Source organism: Canis aureus, chromosome 22 (genome assembly GCF_053574225.1).
Source record: "Canis aureus isolate CA01 chromosome 22, VMU_Caureus_v.1.0, whole genome shotgun sequence".
NCBI lineage: Eukaryota > Metazoa > Chordata > Mammalia > Carnivora > Canidae > Canis > Canis aureus.
The window spans coordinates 16,574,373-16,597,228 of record NC_135632.1 but is presented as its reverse complement, the minus strand read 5'-3'; the positions used below and the strand labels follow the sequence as shown (position 1 = coordinate 16,597,228).

Sequence of the window (22,856 nt, the reverse complement as noted above, 5' to 3'; positions counted from 1 at the left end):
TAAAATATCACAAATGGGGCACTTTACAAACAATGGAAGTTTATTTCCCACAGTTCTGGAGCTGGCAGTCTGAGATCAGACCTTCGAGTGAAGGTCTTCTGGGCTGCTGTCTCTTCCTATTTTCACTGGCATAAGGGGCTCCAGAGCTCAGTGGAGAGGGGGGGCCTCTTTTATAAGGGTACTAATCCCAGCCCTCATGACCCAGTAATCCACCCAAAGGCCTCTCCTCCAAATACCATCACCTTAGGGGTTAGATTTCAACACAGGAATACTGGAGAGATACAAACATTCAGACCAGAGCAGTATCTTTTTATTGTTTTAAATTTCTATTTCCCGGATGACTTGTAAGATTGAGCATCTTTTTTGTGTGTTTACTTGCCTTTTGGATTTAGTTTTCTATGAATTGCCAGTTTATAAATTTCCCCTGGTTTCTTAATTGCTTAGTTTATTCTTATTGATTTGTAGGAATTCTTCATATATTCTGGTACCAGTCCTTTGTTAGTTATGGGCTTGCAAATATCAATTTTCCTGGCACAGTTTCACATTTCACTTTATTTATGGTATCTTCTAATGAACAAAAGTTCCTAATTTTAATGTACTGAATATATCAATACTTTCTTCATGATTTGTGCTTTTGGTTTTGCATTTAAGAGATTTTTCCTTACTTGTAAGCCATAAAAAATATTTTTTTAGCCATAAAAATATTATTAAATTTCTTCTAAAATTTGTAATTTTGCATTTTTCAGACTTTGGTGCATCTGGAGTTCTTTTATTACCATTTATAGAGTGTCCATCCTTTCCTTCATTGACTTCTAAGCACATATTTAGTTTTTATACATGTATTCATCTATTTCTGGGCTCTCTACTCCATCCTATTTCTTTGTCTGTCGTTTCAGCAGTATCACGCAATCCTAGGTACTATCATTGTGCATTGTCTAGCATTTGTGTTGCATGAGCCACTGAAAAGTCTTCAGACTTGTTTCTTTTCCAAGCTAAGTATTAAATACTATTATTTCAAAATACCACATTAGCACCATTCTGTGTTATTATGTAGTATTTTCACTATTGTTTATTCCTAAATGTTTTTTAATTTAAACTTTTATTTTCTCTTTGAGCTATTAACCATTTAGAAGTTTCCCCCTCAATTTCCAAATATGTGAGCATTTTAAAACTTTTTTTTTGTTACTGTGTTTTAACATCATGGTGATAAAAAATGTTGACTACATGATGTAGATACCTTACTATTTGTTGACACTTGCTTTGCAAATACATAATTTGTGTTTGAAAGTCAAATTATGTACTCTAATTGTTCATTGTTGGGTTTCAATTGGCCCGTTAGAGCAGAATTGCTCGATGTATCATTCGAATGTTCTCTATTCTTACTAAATTTTGCAGGCTTGACCTACAAATTATAAAATGAAGCATCTTTCATTGTGATTGTGAATTTATGAATCTTCTTGTAATTCTGTAAATTTTTGCTTTATATATTTTGAGGTTATGTTATTAAGTATGCAGAGGATTAGAATTATTAAATCTTCCTGCCAAATTTAACATTTTATCTCTATGCAATGACCCTCATTGCTTTAGCAAAGCTTTTTTAAACACACATATAAATATAAATACACACACTGTCATTTTCAACTTTTCTGTGTACTTATATTTTAGGTGTTTTGCTTGTAAATGACTCACGGCAACATTTGAAAAATATCTAATTTTGAAGCTCTATTATTAATAGGTAAGTTAAAAAAATAATAGGTAAGTTCATTCTTTTCCTATTTAGTAATGATATATTTTGGGTTTGCTATATCAATTTATTTTGTTCTAATAAATATGCCTTTCCTATACACATTTTTAATTTTTTTACCGTCACTTATAGAATTGAGTTTTCTTCCATCCCCTCCTTTTCTTGAATAATTTGAAGTTATTTGTTCTTTTTTTTTTTAAGATTTTATTTATTTATTCATGAGAGATAGAGACATAGGCAGAGGGAAAACCAGGCTCCCTGCAGGGAGCCTGCTGTGGAACTCGATCCCAGGACTCTGGGATCACAACCTGAGCCAAAGGCAGATGCTCAACCACTGAGTCACCCTGGCATCCCAAAAGTTATTTGTTCTATATCTAATCTTTAACTAACTGCTTTACACTTAAATTTGAACAAGAACTCTTGGTGAGCACCCTAAATGCCATCTATATCTCCATTCTACTTCAGAACAATACATGGAGGCTAGAATTTTTTTAATCTGATCTCTCCACTCTAGTTTCCATGTTATTTTTGCCCAGTATTTTCTTGCAATTTTGTTTATACGCCATGCAAATTACCCATCATTTTAGCTAATGTTTTTATTTTCTGGTTTAAATCTTGTTTGGATCTTTCCACATGTTTTTTTTATTGTTCTCTATTCCTTCTTTTATCTTAGAATTTCCTTTCATGAGGGCCCACTAGTAAACTAGCACTTGATGTCTAAAAATGTCTGTATTTCATATTCACTCCCAAATTACAGTTCAGGTATTTAAAGAATTTATTAATTATGGGCATGTTTTAAGCACTTTGGAGATAGAAGCATGTGATCAGTTTCTATGGAGAGTTTTTTTTAATAATAAATTTATTTTTTATTGGTGTTCAATTTGCCAACATATAGAATAACACCCAGTGCTCAGCCCGTCAAGTGCCCCCCTCAGTGCCTGTCACCCATTCACCCCCACCCCCCGCCCTCCTCCCCTTCCACCACCCCTAGTTCGTTTCCCAGAGTTAGGAGTCTTTATGTTCTGTCTCCCTTTCTGATATTTCCTACCCATTTCTTCTCCCTTCCCTTCTATTCCCTTTCACTATTATTTATATTCCCCAAGTGAATGAGAACATATAATGTTTTGTCCTTCTCCGATTGACTCATTTCACTCAGCATAATACCCTCCAGTTCCATCCACATTGAAGCAAATGGTGGGTATTTGTCATTTCTAATGGCTGAGTAATATTCCATTGTATATGGAATCATTGTATATAAATGATTGATTTATACAAAAGATTGTATATAAATCACATCTTCTTTATCCATTCATCTTTCGATGGACACTGAGGCTCCTTCAATAGTTTGGCTATTGTGGACATTGCTGCTATAAACATTGGGGTGCAGGTGTCCCGGCATTTCATTGCATCTGTATCTTTGGGGTAAATCCCCAACAGTGCAATTGCTGGGTCGTATCTATGGAGAGTTTAAGAGAAGGTCTAATCTCCGTTTATAAAGTACACAGTTCCATATTCATATGTGCATTGTGTTGTATAAATCCTCAGAATCCTTAATCATTGTTTGTGTAGCTCCTCTCTGAAAACCCTTTGTCCCCTCTTCTTCTCTTCTCAGTAGTTGCAGCATTAAATCAACCTTTAGACCAATTTTAGGGAAATGTACTTAGTTTGGATTTTAGTAGTCTGATTTAAGAGTATTCACCCTCAAACTCTAAATCCAAAAAATAGCTTAAGATTTTTTTTTTTTTTACAGTGAAGTCACTTTCCAGTATTCTGCTGCTCATTGACTAAAGCAGGAATAGACCCCCCACTTTGCCATTTCAGCAAGGCTTGGGTTTTAATGTCCTTCAATTCCTCTGCCGGTGAATACATACCATTTATCATGTGCCATCCACTCAACACTGTTTTTTTGACATTCTCGGGTGTTGTAGAACATCCTGTGAAGGTGATACAATATATCCTGTCCCCTTTGGACACATGATTCACTATACATGGCCACGCCAACTTGGAAAAAATTTTCTTAAATATTGAGAAATTGAGACATAAAACTTAAAAATTACTTAGGTCGAATGATTTCCTTGGAGCAGCCTAGAGAGTCAGCTGTCACCCTTAGACTGGAAGGCTCCAAAAAGGGAGCAGGGATGGGTAGTCTCTTTCTCTGAATTGGGAAAGCAATGAAATGCTATCTGGTCACTTCTCTTTCATGGAGGAGAGCTCTCCATTGGGATGTTTTGTGTGGAAGGCATTTCTTGACTCCTAGTTCAGTCTGTTCAAGGTGTTTTAAGCAACTGGCATTTATATACTTATTAACCCCCATTATAAGTGGACATGATGTAGAGAAAGAGCTTTGGACCAGGACTCTAGACAACTAGAACCTAGCCCAGGCTGTGTGACCTTAAGTCGGGTGTGACCTATCTTCGCTTCCATTTCTTCCTGTATAAAATGAAAACAATATCTGCCCTACCAACTCCTCAGATACTCTTTTATTCTCTACCACCACCCCACCAGTAAGGATATTTTAAATTTTCCAGCAAAATACTCAAGCTACATGAAAATATCAGTTCTATATTTTTTATAAGAAGAGTGTATATTTAAGTGGTTTTGCAATACATTGTTTGGTGATATAGAAAAGAGTGATGAGGAAAAAATTACTCTGTTCAAGGAAGGTAAACCATTTATTCATTCAATAACTATCTAGCACCCATGTGCCAGGCACATGAGGCTCTCCTCTCCTAAAATCTATATTCTACTGGGAAGAGACAAGAAAAAAATGAGCAAGTAAATTCATAAGAAAATATCTGGAGAGGTGACATTTAAGATGACACCTGAATGTCATGTGATGGTCAGAGGTACAATCCCAGGAAGGTCAGAAGTACAATCCCAGAAAGGAGTTCAGCCCCAAGGCAGAGAAGACCTTGTCATGTCCAAAAGAGCCAAGGCCAGTAGAGAAGGAGATGGTCTGAGAAGCAAGCAGGAGCAGATCAAATAGGGCTTTGTGAGTTAGCCTACAATGTTTTTTTTTTTTTTTTTTTTTTTTTATCACAGTTAAGAATGGTTGTTTTTTTTGTTTTTTTTTTTTTTGCTTTTTTTTTTAATTTTTTATTGGTGTTCAATTTACTAACATACAGAATAACCCCCAGTGCCCGTCACCCATTCACTCCCACCCCCCGCCCTCCTCCCCTTCCAACACCCCTAGTTCGTTTCCCAGAGTTAGCAGTCTTTACGTTCTGTCTCCCTTTCTGATATTTCCCACACATTTCTTCCCCCTTCCCTTATTTTGTTTTACTTCAAATATACTGGAGGGTCTCTGGAAGATTTTAAGATAAACACGTGCTGGGGAGTTAGGAGAAACATCTATTGGCGGTAGGACAGAGTAGGCTAGATGGGGAGGGAAGAGAGACTGCAGGCAGTGGTATTCCTATCCGAGGGCTGCCACAACATACTGCCACAGACTGGGTGCCTTAAACAACCTATTTGCTCACAATTCTGGAGGCTAGAGTCTGAGATCTAGATGTTGGCAAGGTTGTTTTTTCCTGAGACATCTCTTATTGGCTTGTAGATGGCTGTCTTCTTCCTGTATCTTCACAGGGGCTTCCCTCTGTTATGTGTGTGTCCAAATTTCCTTTTCTAATAAGGACATCAGTCGTATTGGATTAAGGCCCATCATAGTGACCTCATTTTACCTTATTTACCTCTTTAAAGACCCTCTCTGTAGATAGAGACACATTCTGAGGTACTGGGAGTTAGGACTTCAACATACGAATTTGGGGTGGTGGAAGGTTCAGTTTAACCCACAGAGTAGACGATATAGTGTAAGCAAATGTACAGAGACGTGATTGGCATAGAGCTTTCTGACAGTGTCAACAGCAGCCAGAAGCATAGTTTATACATAATGAAAGTCAGGTTATCAATGGAGGTGAAAGCCAGGCTGATAAGAGTCTTGAATATAGGTAAGGAACTTTGGCCTTCTGCTATAGGTCTTTTTTTTTTTTTTTAAAGATTTTATTTATTTATTCATGCAAGACAGAGAGAGAGAGAGAGAGAGAGAGACAGGCAGAGGGAGAAGCAGGCTCCATGCAGGGAGTCCGATGTGGGACTTGATCCCAGGAATCACACCCTGGGCCAAAGACAGGTGCTCAACCGCTGAGCCACTCAGGCATCCTCCTTCTGCTATAGGTCTTGTGGACCCTTGGAGGGTACCTAATAGTGGAGAAGGGATGAAGCAGCTAATTGTGTGAACACCAGGTAGAAGAGGGTGGAAACAGCTGAAAGCTTGGGGCAGGGGCCTCAAGTCCGGCCCTTAGATACAGAAAGGAAAGAAGTAGGAAGGAACGTTCTGGGGAAGACCTGCCAGTGACAATTCATGCAGCAGGGTGACAGGATTCCATCCTGAGAAACTGTGAAAGCTTACTGAAAGACAAAGGCTGCTGGGTAAAACTTGCACTGGTGTTATGATTGGGGTGACTCAGGGCAACCCACCTTGGTCTCCATCCAAACCTGGCACCTAAAGTCATGATGGCAGCTGGACAGATTGTCTCATTTGGCTGCAAAAAAGTATAACTTCAGAAGCAGACAGACCTCCGTTTAAATCCCAGTTCCTTCATTTGTAGCAGTATGTGATGGTTAATTTTATGTGTCAACTTGTCTGGGCCATGGGGTATTCTGGGTGTGTTCCTCTGAGGGTGTTTCTGGATGAGATTAACGTTTGAATCAGTAGACTGAATAAGGCATATGGCCTTCCCTAACTGGGGTGGCCCTCTTCCAATCAGTTGAAGGCCTGAATAAAACAAAAAGGCTGACCCTTCCAGAGTAAGAGAGGGTTCCTCTTGCCTTTCAACCGGGATGCTGTTTTTTGTTTTTCCTACTTTTGGACTTGAACTAAAATGTTGGCTCTTCCCGGATTTCAAGGTTGTCTGTCTTTGGACTGAAACTACACCATTGGTTCTCCTGGTCCCCAGGCTCTCAGACTAGGACTAGAAGTATACCATTGACTCTCCTGGGGGTCAAGGACCTAGATCTTGGTCTAGGATCCCATAATTATAGCCCCTGTAATTGCATGAGCCTTATAATAAGTCAATCTCTTTCTCTTCATATTTATTATCAATCATTTTTATATCAGATATAGATATAAAGATATTTGTATCTATATATCTGTCTCTCTGTCTCTCTCCCATTGGTTCCACTTCTTTGGTGAGCACTGATTAATGCACAGTATAACTTAATCTCTTTGAGCCTTAATTTCCATGAGTGTCTGATGGGAGTAATAAATCACCTTCCAGAGCTGTGGGATGACTAAATGAGGTGATGTATATAATGGCTGGCTCATAGTAGGTGCTCAATAAGTAGTAGATTCTTTCCTATCCCCTTTGGTGGAACAAAGCTAGGTGTAGGTATTCACAGCATATCTGAACTGCTCCGGCAGTGCCTGTGGGCTGATGCTTTCCTTGGCGGTGTTGGCAAAGGTGCTGGTGAGGCTTGAGCTGGCATGGCTCCACGTGTGTCCACGGGTCCACATTTTGCCTGCATGGAAAAATACCAAATACTGGACTAAGGATCAGGAAAAAGGCCACCAACAACCCGTAGAGCCCTGGGTGAATTATCACTGTGGATAGCTCTATTTACTGTACCTCTCCTATCCAGCAGGGAAAAGATTCAGCTCTTTGCAACTCATTTAACCTTAAAAACAACCTTGTTACATTAGTCCATTTGTAGCTGAGGAAACTGAGTTCCTAATAGAGTAAGTAGCTTTCTTGAGTCATACGTGGTTAGAAAATGGTAGAACTGGGTTTGGAATCCAGCTTTGTTTGATTCTGGAAGTCACTCTCTTCACACGGAGCTCTATTGGTCACTCTTCTTGGCCTTCACAAGTCTCCACATTTGAGCTACAAAATGGGACTAATAACAGGACTTACCTCAGTATTCTTTCCTGTCCTCTGTCTTTATTGTAGGGAACAAACGAAAATAAGTATGTTCTAGTTATTCGTGATGCATTATAAACCACCCCAAAACTTAGTGGCATAAACAGTCATTTTATTGCACTCATGGATTTTGTGGGTCAAGGGATTTGGGCAGGGCTTAGTGGAAATGGCTTCACTCTGTTCCATGATGTCAGAGGACTCAACTGGCAAGATCCAAACAGCTGAAGGTGAGTCAGCAGCTAAGAAATGGAATTATCTGAAGGTTCCAGGATGACTCAAATGTTGGACTCAGCTGGGGCTCTTAGCACACCTGCATGTGGCCTTCCTACATGGCCTGAGATCCACACAGCATGGCAGCCTCAGGGTAGTCGGACTTTGTACCTGGTGGCCCTAGGCTTCAAAAGTGAGCATCTTAGTGAGAAAGGCAGAAGTTGCATCACCTTTATGATCTAGGCTGGAAAGTCACAAAGCATTACTTCAGTTGAATTCTGTGGGAAGAAGCAGTCACAAGTCTGCTCAGATTCAAGGGCAGGAGAGATAGATTCTATCCCTCAATGGGAGAAGTGTCATTGGATTTTATGATTGTGTTTTGTTTTGTTTTTAATTGCCTCAAGGTACACAAGTCCAAGGGAAGTATAGGAGAGAATACTGGACTAATTCCTTGCTATAATCAATGACATATTTGTTTTTAGTCGGGGCACTTTGGCTTGCCAAGCATAAAACACTCATGTCTAAATAGTGTTGAACATGAGCTGGATTTGGTCACGAACAAGCTTGTCTTGCTTTTTCCTGAAGAGAAATGCCTAAACTTTAAAAAGCTCCTTTGGCAGCAGCAGTGTCTGCACTAGCATCAAAACATCTGAGAGATGTTAGAAATTCTGTAACCTGTCCAATTGCTTTTGGGTCATGAAAACCTGGCTTTACCTGCCAAGATGAGGGACGGGAACAATTAACGGCCTCAGGTCTTCAAGGATCAGATTTTCAACCTTTCTTTTACAGTTAAATACTTTTAATTGAATTAAATTAAAAACAGAAAACATCTGATTAATTTTATTTTTAAAAAGAAGATTCCACAAGCTGCTGTAATTTATTTATTTTCTTCTTTTACCCAGTTTAAATTATTCAGGGGCTGTATTTTGGTGCTTAATTGGGCAAAGCATTAATGACCTTAGTGAAAACAAGAGGGTTTGGGTGGTCTTATGTTGGGCCTGTTCTTCTTAGATTGTATTTTCTGGAACAGGAAAATTATTTATTAAAATCTATTGACCCAAATAAATTGTTTGAAATTCATTACTGCACCACCAGGTGGGACCCCTGGGCTTGGGGCTTAAAGTGACCAAGGCCTTACACTATCCTGCTTACCATATTCTGAGCCTGGTCTTTAAAGAAACATGTGCCAATAGTAAGTCAAAAATAAAGGGTAGGACCTCAACAAATTTGGAGATTTGTATTACTACTTTGGTGACAGCTGGTTATTTATTACTCAGAGGTGATGGTGGATAAAGACGAAAAAAAAAAAATCAAATAGCCAAAGCTACCTTTTCTGATACAAAACTATTTTTCACTGCTTACTTTTTCTACACGCCTTCTCAAAACAATGATGTGTGGGAGAAAGATGGAATTTGGAATTAGGCAGACACGAATTCATATTCTGCATAATTACATGAATGTAGATAAGTTACTCAAACTTTCTAAGCCAGTAATCTGGTTATAATAAAATAGGGAAAAATAATACCTGCTGTTGCAAGGATTAAGGGAAGTATGGAATGTCAACCCTCCACTGCAAAGCCTGGCACCATGTGATGCATTAACTGTTGGGTTGCTTTGCCCGCTCTCTGCATCTGCAGTGGTCCAGAAGAAGCACCGGGCACAGCAGTACTCCACACAGTTGACGTGGACTTGAAGTTCTTGAGGCCGGAGTATTTCCAGGGCTGAACTTACTTTCATCCCCTCAGCCAGGTTGGTGCCTTTCTCCCAAACAAAACCGAGTTATGAGTGGCATTTCAGAGACTTGAGAAATAGAGATGGGGGGGGGGCATTTTTATATCTATTGGACATTGACACTGTGCCAGGCAACATACTGAATATTTCACATACGTTTTCTCATTTTTCTCTTGTAATGACCTTATGAAGTAGGTGTAATGCTTCTTAATCAACCCCCCTCCAAACCCCTGCCCCAAATGTAGCAGCTTAATACAAGAACCTTTTAGTCAGCTGGGCAGCTCTGATGTGGGCAAGGTGTGACTGATCTTCCTGGGCTTGCTCATGTAACTGTGCTCAGCCAGGAGTCAATTGCTACTAACCAGCCTGGGCTGGCCTTGGCTGGCGGGACAGCTCAGCTCTGCACCATACGGTCTCTCACCCTCCTGTAGGGTTAGCCTGGCCTTGTTCTTACGATGGTGGCAGAGGTCCAAGGAAAGGAAAAGGAAACATGCGTGTGACTGTCCTACTGGCCAAAGCAAGTCATATGGCCAAGCTTTAAGTTGAAATAGAACAGCATATCTGAAGGGAATGGAATTAGGGAGACATGAACAAATGGGGGGGGGGCACTAGTGTACTTGTCTCCCTCAATAGGCATTGTTTCTAACCCCATTTGTAGAGGAGGAGATGGAGGCCAGTAATACTGTGCCTCTTGGTCACTGGCCTGCTCTTTGGTGTCTCTCTGTTGTGTTCTTTCTTGGTGATCAGCTACATTGGGTGGGGGATGTTTTCCAATCAGCTGTATTTTCTCTTCTTTTTCATTATTTAGTCTGCATTTGAAATCTCATGTAAAATTTTGAGACTAACCATAACCAACGGGTCCTAATGAAACCCCGTAGAATGATATCAAGGGACAGCGCAGATCAGTCATTAAAGGAAGTCTAATGGTTAGGGAAAATGAAGGCGAGGCAGATATGCAATTGGATGGAGTGTAAATGGAAGGAAATGAGACAGATTTATACTTCTCCTGTATTTGCTGGTCTCCTCGATTTTGCCTGGGTCAGCTTGCCCTTCTCCTTGCCATCTTTTCTAGATCTGGATACCAAGTCGGCAAAATGCAAGATTCTGGTGTTGGCCTAGTGCATTTATTAGGTCTTTGATCTTAGGCAAGCAAGGATGTTACTAACTTACCGGAGCCTCTATTTCCTTATGTGTGAAATGAAAATAATAATAGCGCGGAGTGGTGGTTGTGCAGGTTAAAGAGACCTGCAGTGAAGTGCCCTGCTTGGTCTGAGCCTGTCTGCAGCCGCCGTGCTTCACTGCTGGGGTGTGGGGGGGGGGGTGCCGCCCCTCTCTCCCCTGCCAGCCCGAGCAGGGAGATGCAGAAGAATTGGCCTTCAGAACTGCTGGGTGAGCTGCCAGGGCGGTGCTGGAAGCCTGAGCAGCAGGAGGGCTGTTAATGGATTTTATGGCTTTGTTGAGCACCCCAAACAACAGTTATTAATTATAGGATGCTGTTTAGACACTGTTGCAATATATACATTTTGTTAATTGATTTGTATAGGCTCGTATCTGGCAACATAAAGAATGTGCGGGACCATAACATTTCCAGAGCACTGTAATTGCCTTGTACTGCCCTCTCGCTTCTCAGAGGGGAAACAAAGGCTTTGGGAGAAGACAGACAACTCTTTTTGGCCATTGGACCTCCGATGTCTGTCGAGCCCAGTGCCCAGTGGCAGGTAATACCACCTGTCTAGGTGCTCAGTAAATGTGTTGAATCCGTGAATAACTAACTTTTGTTTCTGTATTTCTTTACTCCTTACGAATCCCGGGTTGTGCGCGATATTGGCACCGCATATCTGCAACTATGGCAAGGGTTTATTCTGAGCCGTTAACGTTAACTGGGTGCTTTTACGAGCCTTGCGTGGCCTGGGGTGGGAGGGGATGCCCCGACGCGCGTCGCCCCTGCTCTCCGGGCACTGACAGTTAATGGCATAAAACGTTACGAGGCATGACGTCAGGCGGCCTGGCCTTAGATACGTGGGGTGACCCAGAGAGGCGGGAACTCCTTGCCTCGAGGTACCGTGCTGCAGGGAAGTTTGGGTCCGCACTGCCGGCCCGGAACCCCCAGCCTGCCTGTGCGGGTCTGCTCCGCCAGCCTCGGGGAGCCCGCACCTGCCGCTCCAACCCCGCCCCCCCTCCCCAGCCCGGGCGCCCAGGGCAGGGCCGCAGCCCGGGCGTCGGCTCCAGGGGCGTGGCGGGGGCGGCCCCAGCCCCGCAGACACGCGCACGCCCCGGCGACCGCTTTCCGAGGGGCCCGCCCTCCCCGCGGGAACTACCCGGGGAGCCGGAGCGGGGACAGGCGAGCCCCCCCCCCCCGCAGCCGCGGCCCCGGGAGCCGAGTCCCCTGCAGCTCGAGCGCCCGGGAGCGCGGAGACGCGGGAGGAAAGTTGGGGTCGGGGCCGCGGCGCCGGGAGCGCGGAGGCGGGGAAGCGGGGCCCGAGTCCGCGTCTCATGAATATGCACGAGCCGCCTCCCTCCCTCCGTGACGTCACGGGCCGTCCCGGGGTGAGCGCCGGAGCCGCTCCGGGTCCGCGCCAGTGAGCGCCGCTGCTGGCGGACGGCGGGCGGCGGGCGGCGGGCGGCGGAGGCCGAGCGCGGCGGCGCCCCCAGCGCACCCGCAGGCAGCGCGAGGCGGCGGGCGAGAGCGGGCGAGAGCGGGCGAGAGCGGGCGAGACGGGCGGCGGCGGCGGCGGCGGCGAGGATGCTGACCGGGAGGCTGTGCTGGGTGCCGCTCCTGCTGGCGCTGGGCGTGGGGAGCGGCAGCGGCGGCGGCGGCGGCGGGGGCAGCCGGCGGCGCCGCCTCCTCGCGGCTAGAGGTGGGTGCTGGGGAAGTTTCCTCCTGGCGGAGGAGGGAGGCCGGGCGGGCGTGCGGGTGCCAGCTCGGGCGCCCGGGCTCACGCCGCGTCTGCACGCCCTCCCTTGCCGCAGCTGCCCCGGCCTCGGCGCGCGCGGGGTCCCCGAAGTGAGCGCCCTGCGCCCGGGACCCGAGAGGCTGCACCTGCAGACGCCGGCCCAAGCCTGGGCGGGGCCCGGGGACGGAGGAGAAGGGAGGGCTGCGGGGTCTGGACAACTTTGGGGGCTGCCTGTGGCGAGGGGTGGGGGCGTCGCGGGCTGCAGCCCGGGGACTGCTTGAGCAGGGCGCGGGCGCCGGGGTGGGGGGGGGGGCGGTTGTCGGCTCCTGCCCCGACGGAGGGGGAATCCGCGGCGGCACCTTCAGAGGACGGAGCTGAGCGCGTCCCCAGCCCGGAGGTGGGTGGAAACTTGCAGGCTCCGGGGAAGCACCCACTCTGGCTCGCCTCAGGCTCCCCCGGGAACGCGAGCCCCCCCGCGGCCAAGCCGACCGCGCTCGGGCACCTGCGGGCCGAGGCGCCCACCTGGCGCCCACCTGGTGCCCACCTGGCGCCCCTCCCCCGCCCACCCGGTGCGGTGGACGGTCCCGATCTCCCCGCTGCTCGCTCCCAGAGCGAAGCCGGGTCCGGGGGAACGCCCGGCGCTGCGGGGAGACGGTAGGCTGGCGAGCGGCGGACTTTGACAGCTGCCTGGGTGCCAGGGGGGCGGGGGCGCCGGGGTAGGGGCGGCCGGAGGGCGGGTCCGAAAGAGGCGGTCACGTGCCGGCAGGACGGGGCGGGGAGGGGCGAGGGAGGAGCAGGGGGAGCCGAGTGGCGGGGGGCGCTGGGGAGGCAGGAGCGCCCCGCTGGGTGGTAACTTGTTGATTCTTCGCGCTGTTGACGAGCCCGGTGTGCGCTTGGTTTGGGGGCTGTGGCCAGACCTGCCAGGTAACCAAGAGGCGGGAACGGGGTCGCTGAAATCTTGTTTGACCGTCGTCCAAGCACGGAGGGGTTTGCACCTGTAGATAAACAGGTTCCCGATTAGGGGCAACCTGGTTTTGCAAGCGAGCTTTGGACTGCAGCTTACCAGGGCTCAGGGAGGGGTGTGTGTATACCTGCAGGGTGAGGAGAGCGAGAGGTCGACAGTTTGCTACCCCCGGACCTCAGGGATGCTTCTCCCACAACTTGTGAATGATACATTTGAGAAGAATAGGAGAGTTCCTGCTGATCCTTTAACCTTACATTTTTGGTGACATGGTTTTTGAAACTAATTCACGAGCAGACATCCTGTTTCTTTTCAGCAATCCGGCCACGACACCCCTATTCTTGAGAAGCAGTTTCTTTTTTCTTTTCTTTTCTTTTTTTTTTAGAAGACAAGGAAAATCTCATTAGGAAAATGTCTCAAAGTGTGGTAGAGGAGTCCCTGATAGGAGGGATCATACTGAGAGACTGCCGTTTTGGTAAAAACAAGAATTAAAAACAACGAGTTTCCAAACCTTTTGCCGTCCTTCTCCCATATAGATACTTTGTTAAACAGGCAGATGACATGTGTTTAAAGATTTTTTTCATCACTTTGTAGTAGAACAAAGGGTGTATTTATAAGCAGATGTCTGCAAACAGGAGAGCTTGCCTCAAGTGAGGAAAAAGGGAAAGCTTGTTTGGGTAAAGGACCTGGTGTGCTTATGCACTGCAGAGTTCTCAGGTCAGAATAGAAAGCTTTGCAGAGATTAAGAGAGGAAGATGAAAAAGAAAAAAAAAAAATCCGAGCTACCAGTGATTCACTGTTTATGTGTACAATTATTGCATTTTAACCAACATTTTTCATCTCCTTCACTTAGAATATACTCATTTCGCGGTGAAAACAAGCCATTTGTCTTTCCAATGTAAAAAGTTGATTGACCCTAGAGGAATGAGAGTTGCTGAGTCCCCCTTCTTCTTTCTTTCCCCTTCTAACCACTGGGGGGCTGCAAAGAGCGCTGTTAGCTGCATTTTTTTTTTTTTTAAAGACAAATGTGTAATAGTTGATCAAAACAGAGACATTCATTATGACACTTTAGTCGGTATTTACAGGACTGACTTTCCTTATGACAATGCACTTGCATTTTACGTTCCCAAATCTCACATAATCTCTGAAGAACATGTGCAATAAATAGTAAAGGTATGTTTCCTACTGCCCCTGACTGCCGTTTCTAAGGTTCGTAGCATTGTTACTCCCGTCATTGAGAAAGAGAGAAGTCAGGAGACGTGTGAAGAAGACTGAACAAAACATAGTTTTCTTCCTGCATACAATTCTGTATCACGTGTAGAAGAAAATAGGGAGCGTGGCTGGCAAGAGTTGAATGTGCCCTCCGGACAACTGTCTGGAAACATGCCTTCCCAGCTTTGGGCTCCTGTAAGGTCTGTGGTGCACGGCTCATTTGGCCTTTGTATTCCTTGCTTCTTGCTGCAGGGATTTGAGCAGCTAATGCCGTACAACTATTTGGGATTTTCACAGAACCACTGAACTTGCAGTGCAAACATATTCCCAATTTCTGAAATAATCTGGTGCCCAGACAGTGATTATAACCACTTCCCTCTGCTCCTCTCTGTCTTGGCTATTCAAAAAAGATGAACACTTCTTGGATTCCTTGAAAAGACCAGCTTCCATTCATCCCGAATGTAACCCTCTGGTTGCTGGACCAGGATGTGCTCATGGATCCTCTGGACTATGTTTTCAGACTGAAAGGTCACCTTCCTCAGCCTGATCCCTTCTGTTACTCATCACATGGTCAGGCTTAGACATAGCCTCCCCTAGGAACCTTTCCAGACTGATCTCCCAGAATGGTCACCCCCAGCACACTGTGGCTCTCGCTCTGGCACACCTGTGCTCCTCGTCTGTCCCCAGCACCGCTTTGTGAGCTTTGAGGGCTGGAATCTCATCCTGCCTCTTAGGGCCGTGCTGCTGCCTGGTCTGCAGGTGGAAGCTGAGCAGTCAGTAGTGATGGGCTTAGTGGCTCCACCTGTTTGCAGTCGAGGTGCTGTTGTTTCCTGATGTAGATGTTTGAGATGCTTTCTCCTCTCCTGTATGGAGTAAAATTTGAACTTAGAGAAACCCAGGTTCTAGTCCTGGTCTTACTGCTTCCTACTTAGATAATCTTGAATAAACTAGCTAAGCTTTCTGAGCCTCAGTTTCCTTATCTATAAAAGGAGGATACAAAAAATTTATCTTGCAAGGTGGTTGTCTGGAGAGGGCTTAGAAATCATTTAGCCCAGTTTATGACATGCAAATGGCACTAAATACGTAGTGACTGTAATTATTAGTCACGTAAACACGGTTCTAGAGTCTGAGATTTGGTGTAACCTCCTCTTGCTGACCTCTTGGCAGTTCAGTAGCTTTGTTCATGTCTTTTCTCAGCCCAAGCTCTATTTTCTCTCTGTGTGTATGTGCATATGTGTGGAAAATACTGTATATAAATGTAAGTGCACATTTATACACGTTTGGCTTGAATTGTGAAAACGTTTACTGGGATGCCTGGGTGGCTCAGTGGTTGAGTGTCTGCCTTTGGCTCAGGTTGTGATCCTGGGGTCCTGGGATGGAGTCTCACATCGAGCTCCCCTCAGGAGCCTACTTTTCCCTTTACCTAGGTCTCTACCTCTCTCTCTCTCTGGCTCTCATGAAAAAAAAAATCTTAAAAAAAAAGAAAACATTTACCACTTTCATTACTCTGTGGACACCTTCGAGGCCAGGGCCCCCTTCTCACTCATCTCAAAAGCCCTGGTACTTAATGTAGGGAGAGCCTAGAGGAAGGACTCAGCAATGTGTGCTGTATAAGTAAATAAACGTGTCTCGGTGAGCCAGATCTGGAGGTGTGCGGGTTCTGGTCTCCGGAGGAAAGATCTGTGGTTGGTTGGGGCTGTTAGGAGAGTTCCCTACCCAGTTAGCACTTTCTTCCGAGCCCTGCTATTCCAGGAAGCAGAGACACATTCTGGTTTTACTTAAGACAACCTCTCTGATGATGCCTGTTTATATAGAAGAAGGTAACCCAAGGTACGAAACCAAATGGCAGCTTGAAACAGATTATTTTTGTTATTGGTTGTCTGGCCCACCACTAACTGGACCTTGTGGAAGTGCTTCTGTTGGCATGGTAAGTTTGAGATGGGCCAGGAGAGGATTGAATTGGGGGAAGGCTGCTGAGCTCAAGACATGGACCGTGTAGGGTGGAGGGACATCATCTTAACCAGGTGGGGCTGCTGTGACACAAATCCTGGGGACTTTGTAGCTTGTAAGCAACAGCAATTGATTTCTAACAGTCTGGGGGCTGGAAGTCTGAGATCGGGATGCCAGGAGGGTTGGGTTCTGGTGAGAGTCTCTTCCAGGTTGCAGACTGCCGGCTTCTCATTGTACCCACACAAAGAGTAGAGGGCAGAGAGAAGAAGCAGGCTTTCTCCTGACTTTTATAAGAGCACTAATCCCATTGATAGGGGGCTCCACCCCCATGGCCCCCTCTTACTGCAATCACCTCCCAAGGACCCCACCTTCTAATGCCGTTACTTTGGGGATAGGGTTTCAACATATGAATCTTGAGGGGACGCAGACATTCATCCACAACGGTCATGCAGTGGGCTTTGAGGGAGCATCAGCAGAAGGCGGGGCTGGGGGGTGACAGAGAAGGGTGCCTTGGGTGAGAGGCCAATGCAAACATGCGCTGGGCCCTGTTCTTTAGCCTTATCAGCCAGGAGCTACTTCTTAGTCTTCTGTTATTCTCCGTGAGGGGAACAAAAAGATAAAGCAAGTTCCAGATATCAAAGAGCTCACACTCTGTGTAGGGCAGACATCACACATGACACGAACTATTGGAGAACTTCATAGCTGACGGGGAAAGGGTAGATTGTGCACTAGAGACCTCAGAAAAATCTTGGAGAAAAAGAAGAAATTGGCAAGGATGGGAGAAGTCAGGAAAGATTTACCGAGAAAATGAAAGGGGGCTTGATGGGTGAGTAGGAGCTGGGTAAGCAGATAGGAGGGGGGCAGGACGGTGAATGCAGGCTGGTAAGAATGCACATGATTGGCACACAGGTAGGAGTCAAGAGGGAGCTCAGCCTTGGCCAAATGTGTTTCTTTGTTTTCCTTTTTTTTTTCTTTTAAAGGCAGGGGAGGGGGAGAGAGAGAGAATCCCAAGTAGGCTCCGTGCCCAGCGCAGAGCCTGAAACAGGACTTGATCTCATGACCTAGAGATCATGACCTGAGTGTAAATCAAGAGTCAGACGCTTAACTGACTGACCTACCCAGGCACCCCATTTTTTTCTTTTCTTTCTTTCCCTTTTTTTTTTTTTGAGAGAGAATACATTTCTGCATACAGATTACAGAGCTAATAAAAGAACAAATGTTTATTGAATGCACACTGTGTGCCAGGCACTTTTTTCAGCATTTCACAGGCGTCCATTAGTTTGGTCTTAACCCCAACCCTGTGATGCAGGTAGAATGACTATCCCATCTTTTTTTTTTTTTTTTTTTTGACTATCCCATCTTTACTGAGAAAACTGAGGCCCAGAGAAGTGAAGTAACTTGCTCATGGTCTCACAGCTTAGAGGTTGTAGAACTGACATTTGAACCCAGAACAGTGTGATAGACATGGATTTCCCACATCACCTGGGCTTACCGACCAGAGTGATGTGATGTCTGCTCGGGGAAGGGTCTGAGTGGAGTCAGAGAGGCTCTTCCTACCTTGAAAAGGCATCTCCTCACTGTCTGAGAACATTTGGGCTTCACCACAAAATTGCTAAAAGAGTCCGTTTCTTTTCAAGCCTTTCTCTGATTCGCTTCGCCATGAGGAGTAAGCATGGCTTCTGGCTTCTGGTCCAGGCAGCTCGAAGCCTTTCTCACCTCCCATCACAGTCATGCTTGGCCCCACACAGAGAAGGCAGCTGTCTGCATTGCGTGGCCTGAGATGTGCTTGTAGGGGTCTCCTGCACCAGAAAGAGCTCTGTAGCTGGTCTTTCATTTGGGTTAAGCATGGCCTTCTTCTGACTCCTTCATTAGGATGAATAAAGGATACCATGAACGCTTTCAAATATATTAGACTGGATGCTGGGGAGAATGAGGTGGGGATGCTGAAAAGTGAACATGGCAAGAGTGGGAGGAGATGGTGTAGATGGAGTAGCAGGTGCCTGACTACTCATAAGGCTGCCTTTTCTTCTCATGGCATGGCATGATTATATATGTCAATTGTTCTTTTCACAAATACCCAGTTTATGGGTTGGTAAAGGAACCCCACAGGGCCTGCAGCAACAGAGCCAGAAATCAGACCAGGGGGTCTTACTGCTTGTAGGTGATTGTAATCCTGCCCCAGAGAGCCAAGTGATGTCTTGGACGATGTCACCCAAAGCCCACTTCTGCTATCCCTTAGTGGTTTTCTTTTCTTTTCTTTTCTTTTTTTTAAAGATTTTATTTTATTTATTCATAGAGACAGAGAAAGAGAGAGGCAGAGATACAGGTAGAGGGAGAAGAGGCACCACACAGAGAGCCTGACGTGGGACTCGATCCCAGGTCTCCAGGATCACGCCCTGGGCTGCAGGCGGTGCTAAACCGCTGCGCCACTGGGGCTGCCCCCTTAAGTGGTTTTCTAATCCTTGGAACCGGCTCTTGTCCTTACACATTCTCAGGACCTTGCTTGTCCCCAGCTCAATGCCCTCTGCTTGCATCAGCTCTCCCAGGGTCATCTCTGGCCCTGACCAATTTTTCTAGCTCATCTTGAGCCCTGCTCAGAGGCTCATCGATGTCTGCCTCCTCTAGGATGCTCTGGGGGACCATCAGTCCCATGTATGCCCCACCTCTTACCTCCCTCCAGGAATCTGCTGTTACTCTGTCTGTGGCCTTCATTTGGATGTGCACTCACCCAAGTCAGAGCCCCAGGACTCCTCCAGCATGCTTCTCTCTCCTCCATCACACCCCATCCTTCATCATGTCCAGTTGATTCTATCCATGAATATCTAGAATATCTAGAATATCTAGAATCCTTCCCATGTCTCTCTGTGCTCATTGCTACTACCTTATTCAGCAGGTGTTGCAATGAAAGTGCTAAATTTTAATTTTTACCTCCTCCTCACCCCTCCCTCACACTGCTATCAGGAAGGGTAGCACTAACTCCAGTCTCACCAGGCCTACAGGAAATTCCATCCTAGTCCTCATGAATCCATCCTGCACCATTCATACTAGGGGCTGGTAGGGCCCCAGGGTTTTGAGAATAGCTTTGCACTCTTGGAATGGCTTCAAGTTTCTCTCTGTCACAGGCTACCACTTGTGATGCCCACTATCTGAACAGCATGGCCCCTCGATGTCCCTGACTCTCTACTTCCAGAGACAGCAGGATCTTTGCTGCCATGGGGACCCTAGTACTGGAAATCTAATCCTTCTGCCACATGCTGTAGCCACTGCCCTGGGATTGGAAGGGGTGCTGTGGGGGTTATGAGAGGGAGGAGGACACCAGTTCCTGTTCTAGAGGAAACCAGGCTCTCTCCCACATTTCTGCCTCTCCCATCCCTACCTTAACCCCTTCTAGCAGCTCACATATTCATAGGGCAAAGGCTAGGACAGGAAGCATCTGCAGAGAACTTGTGCCTGCACTTTTATAACCCAAGCCGCCTCTGAAGCAGGGGTACATGAAGGCCCACTTGCTTTCTGAGAACAGGGAGCCTCACCTCTGATGATAGTACCTCTCAAGATAGTTCCAAACTCTGCCATAAAAGTTGATGGTTTTCCCCTCACTTCTCATCAGGCCTCCTCTCTTCTCAAAGAATTTTCCAGCAATTTCCAGATAGCAAATACAGCCATCTACCAAGAGCTGACTATTTCTAGGCACTGCTCTGAGTGCTTTATAGGTATTAATACTCATTTAGCCTTCTAGCTACTCAACTCAATGGGGATAATAAGTATGCTCTTATTAAAGGTAAGAAAACCAAGGCCAGGAAGGTTAAGCTCACCTTGAGGCCGACCTTCATGGAGCCAGGAGCCTGATGCAGGCCTCTGTCTCAGGACTCTATCTCAGGACTCTGGGATCATGACCTGAGCCAAAGGCAGAAGCTTAACTGAGCCACCAGGTTGCCTCAAAGCTCTCAGGTATTTCTGATGCCCAGCCAAATCTGAGAAGTACTCCCATTGGCTACTAACAATTCCCCAAAGAATGCTTTGTTTCTTTAACGTAGGTTACAAAGCTGCTTCCAGGTGGTGACCTGTTCCATATTTTACCACTTCTAGTTCCCCCATCAAAGTGCCTATTGCCAGGACACCTGGGTGGCTCAGCGGTTGAGCATCTGCCTTTGGCTCAGGTCGTGGTCCTGGGTCCTGGGATCTGTATGGGGCTCTCCCCGCGGAGCCTGCTTCTCCCTCTGCCTGTGTCTCTGCTTCTCTCTCTGTGTTGCATGAATAAATAAATAAATAAAATCTTAAAAAAAAAAAAAAAAAAAAAAAAAGGCCTATTGCCTTCCTGCCTCCCCAGGTAGACTGTGAGGCCCTCCTGGAGAAAGAATCCCGGTCACCTCTGTGTGACCAGTGTCCGGCACTGCCCAAGGTTCATAGTGAATGCTGAGTGTGGGGGTGGTGAATGTGTGCTGGGTGGTGCCACCCATGAAGGCTGTGAGTCCCTCAGGGCTCTGCTCTTGCACATTTCTCCTGGTGAGTGCCCCTTCCTGCCCTTGGGCACTGGTAGGAACTGTTCATCAGGCCTCCCCCTTTTAGTTATCTGACTTTCCAAACCAATTAATGGCATTCACTTTAAAAGTTGAAAACACTGAGCTCTACAGATGAGTTAGGAGAACATTAACCACACCAAAATGTGTGAGGGCGTCAAGTCCGGCAGATGCCATTGGAATTCTCACTGAGAAAGGCTATAAGTGCTACTCTTATTGCCCTAAAAATGCTTGCTTGGGGATCCCTGGGTGGCTCAGCAGTTTAGTGCTGCCTTCTGCCTGGGGCATGGTCCTGGAGTCCCAGGATCAAGTCCCGCATCGGGCTCCCCGCATGGAGCCTGCTTCTCCCTCTGCCTGTGTCTCTGCCTCTCTCTCTCTGTGTCTCTCATGAATAAATAAATAAAATTTTTAAAAAAAATAAAAATGCTTGAATGGCTGAAATTTGACTGACTTTAAAAAAAAAAGTATCATTTTTGTGACTTACACCACTTCGCATGTCCATGATGTCTGTTGTAGTGTATAGTTAAATCTGCAGTCTTCAAACAAGTCTGACAGAAGTCACTGTGGAGAATGACGTCTTGTGACCTGGACCCACTGATCAGTGTGAAGCTAGGGGGCAAATCATTCACTCCTCTGGGGTCGGCTTTGTGCCCCCTCCCTCCTCTACCCACAAAAGTTCTGAGTATCCACATGGAAGTGGCTCTGAATGCCCTTTGCAAGGATAAAGTGTCTACGAAAGGAAGGTGATCAGATTTAAGAAATTTGTTTTGAGACTTTGAGACTCAACTCCCCCAAACAGAACCCCGCATCATTTTCTTTTACACTGCCTTACCTATTTAGTTAAGTATATTTTCAGGAGAAGTTTGAATTTAGTGTTAAGTTCCTTCCCAGCTCTTTGATGTACAGCCTGCATATGTCACACAGCTGGTGGTCACCATGGTTACCCAAGAATGCAACAGCTGCAGGTCCATAAATTTTCCGGGAAGAACCAGTCAAAACTGTTAATATTATGTCAAGTTGATGTGTCGTTTTCCAATTTGCATGGATAGCTGCATTGCAGCAAATTAATTAAAACAGATAAATGTTAATCTAATGCATGTCTCCTTGTAATTAATGAAATATAGCCATTACAGGGGTGTTTGATTTATTGTTTTAATTTATAAAATGCTGAATTCTCCTATAAAGTTAGATATAGTAATAGGAGAAGCTGACCCATATATAGCATTAGGAAAAATAATCACATTTCTATAAATTAATCACTCTCTAAAAGGATATAGTTCATTAACACCGTGAACTGAAAGTGTTAGATATAAATTAGATTAACCTTTTTAGTGACACTTCCATTTATATTGCGTATTCTCTTCAAACTCAAAGCACTTTACATATATTAATTCAATTAACCCTCCCCAGACCCTTGTTAAGTAAGTACATATATCAAAGTTGGAAGGGAGGAGAAATGAAACCCTTCAAAGATATTGAAGTCCTGGTCTTAGGATGCATTATTTATGATTTCCTTTGCGGCAGTACAGTTTATCCTGGACTTATGTAGCTTGAGAACATGGGTAGGTATTCAGGCTCGCTCTCTGGGCTGCCAGGAAACGCTTAGCATGTCATTCTTTACCTGAAGCCAGAGACGCTTCTGTCTGATGCTCAGGCCAAATGCTCTAAGGAAACTTCGGCCTTATTGTGTAATAGGTACCCCAGCAGCCGGGGGTTTGGCTG

The 22,856-nt window shown here is 45.7% G+C and overlaps 1 protein-coding gene and 2 long non-coding RNA genes across 3 annotated transcripts in view; 2 read left to right on the top strand and 1 right to left on the bottom strand.

Annotated features, from left to right (window-relative positions):
- The window catches only part of LOC144293809 (uncharacterized), a 52,846-nt gene extending 51,106 nt beyond the window's left edge, over positions 1–1,740 (top strand). Inside the window, exon 4 of the long non-coding RNA XR_013361128.1 lies at positions 1,666–1,740. This is a non-coding gene — a long non-coding RNA (uncharacterized LOC144293809). The remainder of the gene's footprint in view (positions 1–1,665) is intronic.
- A 3,679-nt stretch (positions 1,741–5,419) lies between these two features.
- LOC144293808 (uncharacterized) lies at positions 5,420–11,741 on the bottom strand. Its single transcript, XR_013361127.1, has 3 exons — positions 10,771–11,741; positions 9,395–9,626; positions 5,420–7,261 (listed from the first exon to the last, which is right to left on the bottom strand). It is a non-coding gene; the product is annotated as an uncharacterized LOC144293808 (long non-coding RNA).
- A 583-nt stretch (positions 11,742–12,324) lies between these two features.
- CLSTN2 (calsyntenin 2) overlaps positions 12,325–22,856 on the top strand; it is a 616,484-nt gene continuing 605,952 nt past the window's right edge. The window contains exon 1 of the mRNA XM_077864941.1: positions 12,325–12,458. Within this exon, the coding sequence (XP_077721067.1) occupies positions 12,344–12,458 (115 nt within the window). The 5' untranslated portion in view covers positions 12,325–12,343. The remainder of the gene's footprint in view (positions 12,459–22,856) is intronic.